The sequence below is a fragment of the Sceloporus undulatus genome, chromosome 2 (assembly GCF_019175285.1).
Source record: "Sceloporus undulatus isolate JIND9_A2432 ecotype Alabama chromosome 2, SceUnd_v1.1, whole genome shotgun sequence".
NCBI classification, from domain to species: Eukaryota; Metazoa; Chordata; class Lepidosauria; order Squamata; family Phrynosomatidae; genus Sceloporus; species Sceloporus undulatus.
In genome coordinates this window covers 307,786,546-307,802,203 of record NC_056523.1, presented here as the reverse complement: position 1 = coordinate 307,802,203, position 15,658 = coordinate 307,786,546, and the positions used below count along the sequence as shown (strand labels likewise).

The following is a 15,658-nucleotide window of genomic DNA, read 5'->3' as shown; positions in this document are numbered from 1 at the left end:
CTATCTCCATGCCTCTTCCTCTGGGCAGGGAGCCATTGGTGCTAACAAGGGATGAGGAAAATGGGAATTATGTCGAAGAATCATGTTAAGGTATATCAGTAAACGTTTCTGGCTTCTTCTTCTTTTTTTTGGCGTTTCATCAATGAAATGATAGAGGTCATTTTGGGGGAATTCTCCTATCCTTGTAACCTCCATGTCATCCTAGATCTGTTCTAGGCATGCGAGGGATTCTTTGGGGGGGGGGGGTGGCATAGGGGGCTGGGACAGGGATGTACACCTTCACAAATTTTGTTCACACAGGCAATAATAAATAATAGTACCATCATTTTCATCACCACAAGAAAGTTGTTGAAAACTGCACAGTTTTTTAAAAGACTATCTGTAGTTTAGGATTTATTCCATGCAAAGAATGCACAAAGCAATATTTTCTACATAGAAAGAAAATGTCACCTTCTCTGCAGAAAATATACTTTTTCGTGCAACCCCCCCCAAAAGAAAATCCCACATGCATTTTTCCACTCAGAATAAGTCCCCTCCTGTGAATATTCTCACTCAGCTAGGATTCTCCCCAGCAGAGAATTCTTACATTTGGGAACACTTTCTTGTTGTTGAAATTTTAAAATATTTTCAACTTTTTTTTCATTCTTACCAAAGGGAAATCACTGAAAATTACCCCATTTCCTCTTCTTCTGATCAAAGCTGACTAAACAGCTTTCACTAGTGGATGGAAAATAAATGGATACAATCCCAGACCACCTAACTTAGGAGTTTATCACATGCCGGTTAAAGTGATGTACCCCATTTGCATTTAATTTTGAAGCAGGATCTTATCCCAAGTGCTGGGGGCCAGGCAAATGCAACCTGGCTGCAGCTCGGGTCTCAGCCACACTTATCCAGCATCTTTTCAAAACTGGGAGTCTGCTGTTTTTGAAAAGAGGCCAGATAAGCGCAGCTGGGGTCCTGGATGCAGCAGGGTTGCACTCATCCAACCCCCTGGTGTGTGCGATAAGAGCTGGCTTCAAAATTAAATGCGAATGGGGTAAGTCACTTTAAATGATTTGTGATAAACCCCTGAGTCTAGATTTGTTGGAATAACAACAAATATTGATATTTGTTGGGGTAAAGGAAATGCAGCCTTGAGCTTGCCTCATCAAGGGTGGTTTTATAGCTCTTAACCCATCTAGATTCCCCTAACATTCCTTTTTTCCTGCCCCTCCCCCTGAATGCTGTCCCTCGTGGAAATTGTCATGAGGCAATTCACCCTTTAGACTGGCTGCAGAAACCTTCTTCACAGAGATCTATCTGTCTGTCTGTCTGTCTGTCTGTCTGTTTGTCTGTCTATCTATGTAAAGAAGGTTCCTTGAAAAAGATATATATGTTTTTCTACGCCAGAAGTGGACATCTGATCATTTCTAGTATTTAATTACGTGTAATATATTTTATAGACTTGACATAGTTTCCCACTGCTGAACTACAAACTCCATAATCTCCAATATCTCTAGTTCCTAGCATTATGGGACTTATATTACAAGACATTTGGAGAGCGCCATGTGGCAAAAGGCTGCCCTGTATTCCATGCATGGATGCAACTTGCATTTTCTTTCTCCTTTAAATAGTTGCCATAGGGACTGAAGGAGATTAAGATTGGCATCCAAGTACCTGTGTCAGAATTTGGTTTAGTTTTTAAGCATGTATGCCCACATTGGAACCTACGTTAGTACTCTTCTTGACATAAACAGTAGTTCTGAGAGGGGAGACTGATGGGATTGTAGCCCTCTTGGAACTGCTATGTAAAATAAAACATTTTAAAATCCTAAGGAACACCCAGTGCTTCAGCTGGAGAATTTAATGTTTGCAGGGGTATGAGTAGTCTCTGCCACTACCCACTTCATGCTCCAACAAGGTTTCCCACCCATTTTAAAATAGATTGTGTGTTTATTCACCACTGTGCAGGTATGTAGCTGATGCATTGATCATTAGCCTGATGATGATAAGGATGATGAAAAAGAGGGAGAAGAAGAGGAAGACTTGTCAACCCATTATCCCCAGTGAAGGTAAGTAAATGGAGGACAACCACAGATTGCCTTTCTAAAAATCCTTCTTACCAACCAGTGCCAAAGAGGTAGTGCATTGGACCACTGGGCCTATCAGATTTGTGTCCCATAAAATAGTGTAGAGAAATGGGGAGGGAAATATAGCATTATTTGTCTCATATGGTTGTTGTACTGGTAGGGGAAAATTATGTAGACCAGTTCCAATATTTTGCTTTAGCAAATTGTTATGTAAAAATATGTACACTAATATTTTAATTTCAAAATTCCTGGTTTTAAAAGACTGGGCAAAGCAGAAAAAAACTCTAGAGAAGGATAAATATTGCATAGGTAGTGGCTTGTTATAGTCCAACATTCAAACGGTTATACCAAAGTGGCTCTCTTGAAAGATAGATACTGGTTGCCATTTAGTTATGAAGCCACATATTTAAGGTGTTACTTTTTTTTTTTACTTGTAAGGCATTATATAGTTCATGATACCTGAGACATCATCTTTTCCCATATAGACTGCCCTGGTCATTATGTTGTGAGTGCAGGGACTCTGGTTACTATGGCTGAATATGCACTATAGAAATAATGCCATTCGATACTGCTTTAACTGCCATGGCACCATCTTATGGAATCCTGGAGAAGAGAAGGTTAAGGGGTAATATGATAGCCCTGTTTAAATACTTGAAGGGATGTCATATTGAGGAAAGAGCAAATTTGTTTTCTGCTGCTCTGGAGACTAGGACCTGGAGCAATGGATGCAAGCTCCAGGAAAAGAGATTCAACCTCAACATTAGGAGGAACTTCCTGAGAGTAAGGGCTGTTTGACAGTGGAACAAACTCCCTCGGAGTGTAGTGGAGTCTCCTTCCTTAGATATCTTTAAACAGAGGTTGGATGGCCATCTGTCGGGGATGCTATGATTTAGATTTCCTGCATGGTAGAATGGCCCTTGTGGTCTCTTCCAACTCTATGATTCTATGATTCTAACCAACAACAGCAACATAAATAGCAGACTATTGGATGGATCACCTGATTAGTGAGAGAGAGGTTTTATAGATTGCAGCCACTTTTATGGACTGTGGCCACTCTTCACTTGTGAGAACTATTGTGGTGCAGTGGTGTGGTCTGGGAAAGTCACACTGTCCCAGCGTAAGAGGAAGGCAATGGCAAACCTCCTCTGAATTAATCCTGTCAAGAAAATCCTATCAAAGAGTTGCCATAAGTTGCAATCAGTTTGAAGTAACATAATAACAAACAAGAAGTCACTCTGCTTCCTTGAACCCCAGACCTAGGCAGCTACACTGTAGGATAACCTAATAGATTGTGGTGGGCAAGGGAAATTGCCTCATTTTTCTCGAGCAAGTTGACATAATACAGGCAAAGTCAGCACCCACTCAGAATCAAACCCTGGTCAACTGATGTCTTCTCTATAGCCAAAATAGTGCTGAAAAGCAGGGTTTTGGGATGTCTTCATCATCACCATAGCTTTCTTGGTTTCTTGAAGGCAGAGAGGACAACCAGTGGCTAGCCTATCCAACCGAGGTTTGTTCAGCAAATCTGACCAGATTCAATGGCACAAATCCTGGAGCCTTGCATTCCTTCCTTAGATTCTAATATCAAGTAAACAGAAGGCTGAAAAATGCAAAGAAGTTTTCATACAAAGGATGGCTGACTTTTATTTTATTTTTTAAATTAACTTACCTTATCTTCTCTGCTGAGGTAAAGCTATTTATTCCTAAAATGAAGAGTGCCCCTATGAGAAGCAAGAAAGTAGACATGGCACTGTTCTTGTTAATAATGTCTGTGTCAGAGTAGAGACGGCAGGGATACTGAAACTGAAGGCTTTTACTCCCTTCCTTTTGTTATTTATTACTAGAACAATAAATAAAGAAAAAATGCCAGAGGTAGACCAAGCCAGCTGTCCTAAGTTTCGGGAAGTGCTCTGAAGTTTGTTGACTTACGTTGAATTTGGGAAGTCCGTTTACTGGGGCATCCCCCAAACAGAGATAAACAGAAGGAGGGGAAGCCAAGCTTTTGAAACTTCTGCAAATAATGAGCAGCCAAGGAACGAACAATAGTCATTTTGTGTTTCACTGTGAAAAACAGAAAAAACAAACAAATAAGGCCCAGCAACAGGAACTTTTACCTAAAAAAATATGAAGACAGGAATGTGGGTGGCACACCCAAAAGCAAGCTAGACCGCATATCCACAATCACTTTTTCCGAACACCAGTACTGCATCAGCATTAGTATTCACCTTTAGGAGTATGTCTGGCAAATGGTTTCAAACTGCGTTCCTAGGAAACCATGGGCTCTTTGGTACATAGAATGTAAAAACATCTGCCTCTTTGCATTTTGTAGTCTTAGTGAATACAGGGTAGTTTTGGATCCTTAACTCTAGGTTACAGATCTGTAACTGCAATACTGAATGATGCCTCCAGCCCCCTCCACCAGTGAATGAGGCTGTGACAATCAGAAGCAGGGCACCCACTTCAAGTTTTACCACAGCCTTACTCATAGGTGGAAGGGTGTAGGAACATTATCCTCCATGTGCCCTGTTTGGATACAAGGGAGATAATGTTTCTGTGCCCTCCCACCAGTGAGTGAAGCTGTGACAAGATTTGAGGTGTGGGTCATGCTTCTGATTGTCACATCTTCCTTATGCCCTGTTGGAAGAGAGCCAATGTGGTGTAGTGGTTTGAGTGTTGGACAGTGATTCTGGAGACTAGAGTTCGATTTCCCATTCACCCACTGGGTGACCTTGGGTAAGTTACATGTTCCCAGCCTCAAGTGAAGGCAATGGCAAATGTCCTCTGAACAAATTTTTCCAAGGGCAGTGGAGTCACTAGGGTTGGTGTCAGCCAGTGTGGTAACTCATGGTGTTATCCCCCCCCCCCCGCATTGACCTCCTCCTCCCATTTCACACCATACAGAATCCTTAGTAATGCTTTTTTTCAATAATGTTCCTTGCCAATCATAATTCCCATATACCACTGAATGTCATGCTAATAGTTGTGACATAAATAACTAGCAAAATTAAAATTATACCTTCAAATTACAATATGATATGCACACACTAAATGTATTTACATATACATAGTGAAGATTTGGTTAAAATTTGATTTTAAAAAAAAGAAAATGTTAAAAGAATAAAAATATTTAAAAATTCAAAAAAAATATTAAACTTTTAAAATTACCACAGCCCACTTCTGCCCAAAGGTAGATGCTTGGGGAGCAGTGGTGTCACCCCCCTTCTTAGGATGCCACCTGGTATGGTCTGCAACACCCACACCCCTCTAGTGATGCCACTGCCTTAGGGTTGCCATAAGTCAGACACAACTTGAAGGCACAAAACAAGAGCAAGCCCTGATTGGAAGCTGAACAGGCCTCCTTTGCTTAGTCCAGCTACTGGCTTTTTAGGTGGGCAGGGAAAAGGTTGTGCCAGGAGAAGTCACTCAGGTGGCCAGCAGATAGAATAGAAAAGCTGGCTTACCTCTGTGGTTTCCTGATTTGTGGGGAAAACCTGCTGACCATACTCCTGGCTCCTACAACAGGCCAAATACATAAGATCAGTCTACACTGCTGCATGGATGGATCTACCAAGATAGAGCAATCATGGTTACAAGTCACACTGTGCAATTATTTTTTTCTGTTCCAACCCAAACTGGTGTGCATGAGAGCATGAGCATGCCACCAGTAGCCACCAATCACTTCCCTCATCCACCCAGCCATCAGCCCATTGGACATACCATGCGATCGACTGCATGATTAATTAGCTGTTTGTTTGCACATCTGTGCTCCCAGCACCATCATGTCACAGCACCATCACGGAGGCCTCCCTGTACATATCCTATTTCTCCCCCTTTCTCCCACACCCCCTATTAGATTGACCAGTTTGCTAATGTTTTTATTAAATCATTGTATTTTTTGGTATTGCATTGCCATCATTTTGTTTCATGAGGCATGCAATTAGTTGATGGTGCAGCTGACCAACTGTGAATTTGGGCAATCGATTTGCAGGCAGGTGACAAAAAATTATGGCCAGCAATGGCATCCATGGCTACCCGGGCCTAGGGAACTTGCTCTTGACTGCTTCCACCAGATGCTTAGCTCCTCCTCACTGGCACATTCCACACACTGGTACAATATTTCACACTGTATGTCTTGAACTGGAGCAAACCAGGGATTATTTTGCTTTAATGTTTTGCCTTGTAACATGGCGTCATTCCAGTTTACTCCCATTTTGGGCACATGTGTTGTTTAAATAGGCCACTTCTTTTTGCTCATGTAGACAGCCCCTTAGTTACACAGATGTATCTAGGTAGCCTATGTAGAATTTCAACAATAGATCTCCCCCCTGTTACCTTTTGACCCTTCCAATTTTTTGTTTTGTTTTGTTTTGAATATTTGTATGTGTGTTGCTTGAATTATTGAATAAAAATGCAGGCAGGCAGTTTGTTTGTCTGCTTGATGTTGCAGGGCTGAAACGGGATTAGCAAATGAATATTGTTGTGCTGTTGTCTATTGCAGTCTGCATTCTTTTACTACCCTTTGAATAGCTCACACATATACACACAGGGATTCTGTTTGGGAACTGTTCTACATACTAACTGCTTTAATCTGGCCTTGTTCCATATCTCCCAAATGTCCCAATTTGTCAGGGACAGTTCCCATACATGCTGTGTTGTCTCACCTTTTCAACTGCTTTTAAAATGTCCCAGTTTCTCCTACTCCCCCCCCCTTTGTTCTCCATTTACTTCAGTTGCTGCAAACTGAGATCAAAGTGGATAAGGAGCGTGCACTCAGTTAGCAGGGGAGTCTTCTCTGCACACTCTGCAGATTCAGGCAAAAGCTTCTCCTAGCTTATGTTTCTCCTCATCCATAACTTTTGCCATCTTTGTCATATTCTGATGTTGCTTGGCCACACATGTTCCAGTTTCCATTTGTGAAATGTTTGCTGGCATGTTGTTCATATCATAATTGGTCAGGAGCGCTTAGATTTTATGAGTAGCTCAAAGCCTTGAAAGATCCAAGTTCTTTCTTGAAGTGGGTGATTCCTGAGTGCTTTGTTGAGAGGCAGGCTTACAAACAGCTTTATAGATAAGCTTGTTTGCAACTGCTACTGTCTAGTCTAGATTCTGCCTGTGTGATTTGAATGTGAGCTGGTTGCACACAAACTTTGATGAAGCACTTTGTAACAAAGATCAGGTTATTTATTTTGAGAGACAGCAAAAGGGATGTTTTGCTCTTTAGCAGGACTATCTGATAAAAGAAATTGAACATTTACTAGCAGTTTATTTTTAATGTTTACTTGGCAAATTCAGGATGAAGCAACTTCAGATTAATTTCATCATAGACAAGAACAGAATACAGAGAATTCACTCACTGAAAGACTTTCATGATATTTATGGAATCATGTTTAAAATGAAAAGTATAGAATTACAGTTGGCCCTCCACATTTGTGGCTTTGACCTTTGCAGATTTGATTATATTTGCAACTTATTTTATTAATATGTTCTCTCTGGGAATCGTTAGGTCTTCCAGCGCAACTCTTCCAGAAGCTGACCACAAAACGTAGAAATTCCTAGAGAAAACACTTCTCTAGGCATTTGTAGGTCCTCCAGCATGATTCTATGATCAACCTCTGGCAGATGTTGACCGCAGAGTTGCGCTGGAGGACCTGGAAATTCTGAGAGAGGTGTTGTCTCAGGTAAAAAGAATAGTGTTTTTTTATTTGCGTTTTTTCCACATTCGCGGAGACCCTTCACCCCTAATCCCAGCCAATGTGGAGGGACCACTGTACTAGACCAGTGGGATAGGCCTTGTCTTAATGGTACTGCTGAATGTATTATGTTGGAACCATATTTAGTCATGCCTAGAGTAAACTCATGATTAAATCTCATTGATTTCAGTGGTTCTGCTCTGAACATGGTTACCTTTGAGTCTAACCCCATTTTGCCTCTGAATGTGCATTTCTAAATATATGCATGTTTAAATGCATTTTAACATTTTTTAAAGTAAGGACTATGGCAAAGTATTTAGTAAGTGCAAGAGCCCACAGACCACTAAGTTCTGCTTTGCATAGGAGGACACGATGGAACTGAGGAGGGAGTGATCCAAAGGTAATAAAAGGAAAGAAAAGAGGATTTAATTAATATGTACAAATATAAAGTCTTCAAGTGGGATCTTAAACTGAAGATGTAACTAACATAAATGCAGTTCTGCAAATGTGAGGTGAAGAGGTAATTACATGCCCTCCAACTGTCCTGATTTGGCAGGGACAGTCTGGATTAATCCCACATTTTCAGCTGCTTTTAAAATGCCCTATGTTCTCCCACCTTCCATTTCCATCCTTTTATCCTCTACTTACTTTACTTGCTGAAAACTGAGTTTAAAATGAAAATTTTTTTTAAAAATTAACTCAGCAATGAGGAGAATCTTCCCTGTAGATTCAAACAAAAGCAAACTACTGAAAACTCTCCTAGCTTGTGTTCTTCCTCTTAACTACCCTCTGGTGTTGCATGGGCACATATGCCCTGGTTTTCCTCTGTGAAATGTTGGGGGACTGGAGCGTGGCTTTGGTGCGGCTTCCGGACTCTCAGGACTCATGCATCATTTAAACAGCATACCTCCAAGGTGACCCAAGCAGCTTTATTTTGGCCTGTCTGTAGGGGCCCTATATCAAAAGTAAAAGAAAAGACTGTAGAACATTGTACATAAAGCCAAATGGCAAACAGGCATAATCCAAAACAAGGGCGACCGAAAAACAGTAAAAAATCCAATGACAAATAAGTATTGCACTTGTGGCTGAAAACCGTGGCATTCCCCTGACAGAGGATGACAATCTGTTACTTGATAGAGAGTTCAAACAAACTTGAAATGTCACTTTTTAAATTTATATTTTAGTGGCCTTACAAAGCTCTTACCATGTTATTATTTTTGAACCTGCACATGTGACAGGATCTATTTTTGTTTTTCATTTTTGTAATGACTTTCATCATTGCATACATCTTGATAGTTCTGGTTTGCTTTGCAATGCCACCACCTCTCAGGGACAGCGGCAATGTATTTTCAGTCAATGTCTCCAAGAGGCTGTCTCTGCCCTTTCTATGATTCCCTTTCTATTATAACAAATGTTCCTGAGTGGGTTGGTGAGAAGTGTCTCCTCGATATGGCCCTCTTGCTTTTTATGCAGTATGGAGGGGAGGTTAGAATAAACTTTGATTTAACCGCATTCTGCATTTCTAGTTACCAGCTCAGAATCATACCTAAGATTTCTGGGACAAAACCTGAGAGTGAAAGATGGTCCTTTGGTGGTATCCTTGTGGGCCCTCATGGTGCCACACAGGCTAGCCTTAGATCAAATGATGGCATTCTACAGTACCTTCTAAGCTTCATAGGGAGATTGGATAATGAACATATAGTTTAATAGCAAAAGTAAAATAGGATGTGTGTGTGTGTGCAAACACATATAAAGATTTCCCCCTTTGAAATGACTGTCAAGTCATTTCCAACAGTAAGGGACGATGCTCATTTCCATTACTTAGCTGAGGGAACCAGTTTTGTCAAACATGACTCTTTGGTCATGTGGCCAGTATGACTGTATGCTGTTACCTTTCCACCAAAGTGCCACCTATTCATCTGCTTGCACTTCCGCATGCTTTCAGATTGCCAGGTTGGCAGAAGCTGGGATGAGTGACGGGAGCTCACTCAGTCACACAGTGCTTGGGTCTCAATCTGCTGACCTTGCAATCGTCTGAGTTAGCATCTTAACTGCTGAGCCACCATATATATTGCAAGAAATTAAGACTCTGACATTTGCAAATGCCAATTAAAATTTTCAAATTGCATCAAACTGCATTGCCAGCCAGAATTTTTTTAAAAAAACATTTAGTACAGTAAAAAGAAACACATAGACAGACACATGGGTGGCAGTATACTTTCCTAACCAGAGATTTGCATACAGTCCTGATTTCTTGCCTTGTTACTCCATGGAAACTGGAGCTGACCTATGAAAATTGGAGATCTGGTAAACCTAATAAAGAAGCTAGCTAATATACAAATGCATTCCTGGCCATCACAGAAATCTGGACATCTAGCCTCAGGGCCTGGTAGATCTACCCCTGAGGGATTAGTGAATCCATTTGGGATTTGACCAACCTCCTCCTGCAGTTGCTCCAATCTGAATAGGAGCTTTTCTGGTGCTGTCCACTAGACTCAGAAGAAAGGATGGCCATCTCTGGGGGCTCATAGGTCATCCAAAGCTATGTTTTCTTGAAGAATATTATCACTTCCACTCAGACTGAATCCCTTCTGACTGACCAGGAGAGCCTCTGTCTTGTCCATACTGAGTTTCAATGTACTCACCCTCATTCAGTTCATTACTGACATCAATCATGATTTTACAACTAAAACAGGTTCCTTGGATTTACACATACAGCATAATAGTGTCTTCCAATTCTATCAAAGAGATGTACAGTATTGCTGCATCCTGTTAACTTCTGAGAGTCAGCATTCATCTGGCATATTTTTAAAACTCACTTTGAAAAAAGGAAATATAAATAGTTAGATCTGAAGGCCATTGGGGCTGTGTTACTTTCCCATCAGACACCTGTCGAAAGACACACAAAGAAAACAGCTATGAGAGAAACAAGGTATAAAACATATTTGGGGCAGGTGAATCTTGAGCAGTTTAGAAATGCATAAAATCTTTTTAAAAAATTCTAAGTGGGTCATGCAGGATTCAACAAACAGGAGAATAAAGGGTGACTGTGCTTGATAGCTAGGAATGTTAGGTGCCACTTGGAAAAGAAGAATAGGATGGGAAAGGAGGAGAATGCCTTGCTTGGAAGAAATGGATCAGAAGTACTGTATTAGAAGTGACAATTCATTGCCACATTCAGTGACATTTCTTGCTTACAAGGGTAGTGATAGAAATAGCTCCTTTTTGTTTTTGTTGCTATTCTTATTATTTGAGGAGGCTTTAGCCTGGGGAGGTTTGAAACCACAATACCTTATTCAGCTGTCACTTTGCATGGGTATTCATTCTTTTTGCAAGGCCTTTTGCAGAAAACCAAGTGTAACTCCCTGAGAAATTTTGCAAAATGCAAATACCTCAACTGTGAAAGAAAACCATGAAAAATATCCATCCTTGCATGCCTGAAGTTTGTGAAGGGGGTCTTGTTTGATCCCTCTCTCTGGGATGTTACAGTGCAAAGATGAAGTTTTACCTTATTTACTATTCCCCAAAGTATATACATTTGCATAGTCATTGTCCCCCACAATACTGCATTTGGTAAAATGTGTAAACTAATAAAACATGCCCTATATTAACTGAACCCACCCTTTTAAAAACATGCCGTATAATTAGAAGGTGGACCTAAATGTTACTTAACTTTTGTACACTCAACTTTTTCAGGGATAGGAATCCAAGAGGGTAATCTTGATGACCACTCCCAGATTAGAACTCCCTACCAAGAGGAGCTCCAAGAGGACGAGTCTCTTTGTTATCCTTCTGCCAGCAGGCACAAATCCTTTTTATTCAGGCAACCCATTGGCAGTTAACTGGGATGCTGTAAAACGGACTTCTTAATCTTTGTGGCTGTTGTTTTTGCTAGGTTTCAATGAAGAGACTTTTGTTGATTTTAAAAAGTGACACTCTAAGACAGAAGTAGGAAACATATTGCCTTATAGATGTTAGACTGCAGCTCCTAGCATTCTTCACCACTGAGCAAGCTAGCTAGGACTATATTGGGATTTTGCAGTCCCAACAGCATCTGGAGAACCCCTCCTTTCTCGTCCCTGTTATGAAGTCTGAATTGCTAATGTGGAATTCAGATTTGGTTCTCACTGTTCCAGATGCCAGCCTCCTTCATTTCATAAAGTGCCTACCTCAGAGAGGCCAAACGTATTTCAGGCTTTGGCCAAACCTAATGTGTTTTCCTACCACATGTTATTTCAACATTAATTTCCTTCAAAAAAATTACAACTAGCTTATATATATATTCAGTGTAGAGTACATCAGAGATCCAGATGTAGTCCAATACCTGGACAACTGCATTTTGCTCATCCTGCTCTTCCACAGTTGCACCACTGGGGAAGAGATACAACTCTAAGATGCTACTAAGCCAGCATGGTGTAGTGGCTTGAGCATTGGACTATGATTCTGGAGATCAGGGTTTGAATTCCGGCTCAGCCATGAAACCTATTGGGTGGCCTTAGGTAAATCACATGCTCTCAGCCTCAGAGGATGAAGACAGCAAACCCCCTGAGAAGAAACTTGCCAAGAAAACACTGTAATGAGGTTCACCTTTGGGTTGCCATAAGTCAAAGATGACTTGAATGCACACAACAACAAGAAACAGGCTGTATGGAAGGGAAAGAACCCAATTATTGCTGTTTTCTGCTATTATATTGATATGTTTTGTCATTGCTTGTATTGTTGATGCTTTGACCCTTCACATGCTAACGTCACATAATAAGTCACTAGGAGAAGTAGGCCATAAATACCACATAACCCTATCTGCATGTCAGATAATTCAGTGGTCCTGGCTTGATTATAAGATCACATTCTAGTCACATGGGTCTATCTCTTTCCTCAGTAAACTGGATCTAGGATAGAAGCTGTGCTTTCATATGCAAATAAAGACTCGTTTAATAAAGCTGTTTTCATTTTTAAGGGCACATATCACTTTTGAAATGAAGTTACATTTAATTGTCAGAACACTTGACAACTACTTTTTACAGTGTAACACAATCCACAAGTTTCTACATTTCCAGTCTGAGACAAATACATATAATTGATAGCTTTTTTTTTTTTTTTGCATTATATGAAAGTGCAGCACAGTATGTACAGAACAGATTGCATAACTGTCTGGTAGAACAGATTGCTTGAGATTTAAGGTTTGCCTAGTAAGCAGATCTCCAAATTTGCATTTACCTAAACATTTAAACAGGGATACTGTTTCAAGTTTGTCGTGATAAGTGCCATTATGGAGAGACACTCGGCTCCTGGCATCACCTTTGTCTTGTTCATTTTCACTCTGAAGGTAATTCTAGTCATACCATACCTTGATTGCCAAGATTACAATTTTATTTAACAGACTAAATGGAGTAACAGTCACTTTCAGGTTGCTAACATTGTGTCCATTGAGTTTGTAAAAAGAAGGCCTGCCTATTTTGTTATCCATCCATTGATCAGCACTGATTTGCTTATAGAATAAGATTTGCTAGAGGCCAACTTTGTAACACTAGCTGTGTTAAGAAAACAAACTGAAAAGTCATTTCAATCACCACAAGAGATTGGCAGGAGTGTCTGAACTTCCACTGGACTGTATCAGCATTAGAGCCAATAATTTACACATGTAGAAGCCCAACAGTTGGAAGCCACACACAATAGTTGCCTCTTTCATAATAACGCAGACATGCTTTCACCTTTACCAATTGGGTGGATGTGAAATGGAGTGTTGGGAGCTTTAAAGTCTTGCTGAACAACCAAAAGGAACCTACAATAGTATTTGATCATTTTATGTTTTAAGTGACTGAGTGCTACAAGTTCAGATCATGGCTCTCTCCCTTGTGTGAAGGTGATTCAAACTGGGGTGGGTCCATCCTAGGAGGATATTCAGATTCACATTCATTTATAGTTAAATCTTTCTGAGCCTTGACGGAAGTGAAAGTGAAGCACTAGGAGACACACAGTGTGCTCAGTTACATAAATCCACACAGGCTGATGTTCACCATCAGTTCCAGTTTGGTCTCTAGAAGATCCTCTCCTTAGCCTTAGATGATTATGATTGAAGGATTCAGTAGAATGAATCTGGAGGAAGAATGAAGAACAAAGCAAAGACAATAATGGGGGTGTCCAGTAATTCCTTGCATCCTTTTTGCCATAGCATTCAATTTGCACTCCATTCTGGTGGGGAAAAAATGAGAATGTTACCAATGCACTCCAGGGCTAGGACAGACAATACTTCTCTTCAGATTCACTGTGCAAACTGTTGAGACAGAGTATAAAATGATGTGAATTGTGTACAGGAAATCTGATGCAGTATCATGTCAGAACCAGCTTGTGCTTCTTTTGCTAGATAACACTTTCAGGTTGCAGAAAGTATTTATACGGTTCTTCACTCGCATTCTGAAACCTTTAATGTACCATTTCAAGAGGGCCCATATCGTACTCCAGATTTGCAAGTCCAAGAGAGGCATTTTCTTTCTTACTAAGAAGTGACTGGAAGCTAGTTTTGTTTTGGGAAAATAACCTTAAACAGGTCTGGACCCACACAAAAATACGGATTTGCCTCTCTGTCACTGGAATCCTTTATAGCTCAGAATAATGTAAGAGTTCCACATGGAGACTACACTACAGCTGGCTATTCACCCCTCCGTGAACTTACTACTCCCTCCCAGCCATTCCATGCCTGGTAGAGACTGGGGTGGGGAGTGAGAAACATCTGGCTATACCCCTATAGCCAGATGCCTCATGATGACATCTGCTGAGGTCCACGGGCATACTTCAGGGACATATATAAGTGATGTGGGGATACAGACAAGTGCCTCTCCTATTCTCCCTTCCACTTTCCATCAGGCATGGAATGGATTCTGAGGACGGTAGGTTGGCCATTGTGGAGGGAGGAAGAGAATATTAATACAACTACTAAAAAAGACATACATAGGCATAATGTATCCCACTGACTCAAGAGCCAGTGTGGTATAGTGGTTTGAGTATTGGCTTAGGACTCTGGGAGAGCAGGGTTTGAATCCATCTCTAGGGAGGCCAGGATGGCTCCATCCCTGTTGTCCTTCCATAGTATTGTTTGAATTGTTTAATTGTTTTTTAAACTTGTATTTTGCATGTTTTATAGTGTTTTTAACATGGACTTCTTTTAGATTTGTAAGCTGTCTTGAGTCCTTGTACTGGGAGGAAGGTGGGATATAAATAAATGTAATAATAATAATAATAATCCTCACTCAGCCATAGAAATCCACTGGGTGCTCTTGGGCAAATCACATTCTCTCCGCCTTAGAGGAAGACAATGGTAAATCCTCTCTGGACAAATCTTGCCGGGAGACCCTGTGACATGGTGATCTTTAGGCGAATCTAAGTTTGAACTGACTTGAAGGCACAAAACAGTAAGAACAACATCCCACTGACAAGATGCCAGCCCCTGTCTCCTAGTATACTAGGGTGTGGGTGTCATTTAAAAAAAAAGAAAATTACATATAGATGGGGGGAGGGGGTTACAGCTGAATGTAGTCAGCAGAGTGAACTTTGTTGTTGTTGTGTCTACAAGTTGTTTCCAATTTATGGTGACCCAAAGGCAAATGTATCACAGGGTTTTCTGGGGCTGAGAGTATGTGACTTACCTAAGGTCACCCAATGGGTTTCCATGGCCAAGCAGGAAATCGAACCCTGGTCTCCAGAGCTGTAGTCCAAGACTCAAACCACTATGCCACACTGGATATCAAGGTGAACTTTATCCATTCTTAATTTAGGCTTAAAAATGTTAAACTACTGTTTTCTTAACACTGGCTGAATGCAAGTACTAAGATTAACCTATATGACAGTGAATTTTCAAGGTTAAGATGAATAAAATCATGATGGACTTCCACAATATAA

At 40.7% G+C, this 15,658-nt stretch overlaps 2 protein-coding genes across 3 annotated transcripts in view; both read right to left on the bottom strand.

Annotated features, from left to right (window-relative positions):
• The window catches only part of C9 (complement C9), a 35,858-nt gene extending 31,937 nt beyond the window's left edge, over nucleotides 1–3,921 (bottom strand). Inside the window, exon 1 of the mRNA XM_042453390.1 lies at nucleotides 3,742–3,921. Coding sequence (XP_042309324.1) covers nucleotides 3,742–3,818 — 77 coding nt within the window. The 5' untranslated portion in view covers nucleotides 3,819–3,921. The remainder of the gene's footprint in view (nucleotides 1–3,741) is intronic.
• Nucleotides 3,922–12,697: 8,776 nt separating this feature from the next.
• Nucleotides 12,698–15,658, bottom strand: part of DAB2 (DAB adaptor protein 2) — a 62,344-nt gene continuing 59,383 nt past the window's right edge. The window contains exon 15 of one of the 2 annotated variants that reach the window (XM_042453386.1): nucleotides 12,698–13,954. The gene's annotated coding sequence lies outside the window, so the exon portion shown is untranslated. The remainder of the gene's footprint in view (nucleotides 13,955–15,658) is intronic. The other variant, XM_042453388.1, reaches the window with a different exon arrangement.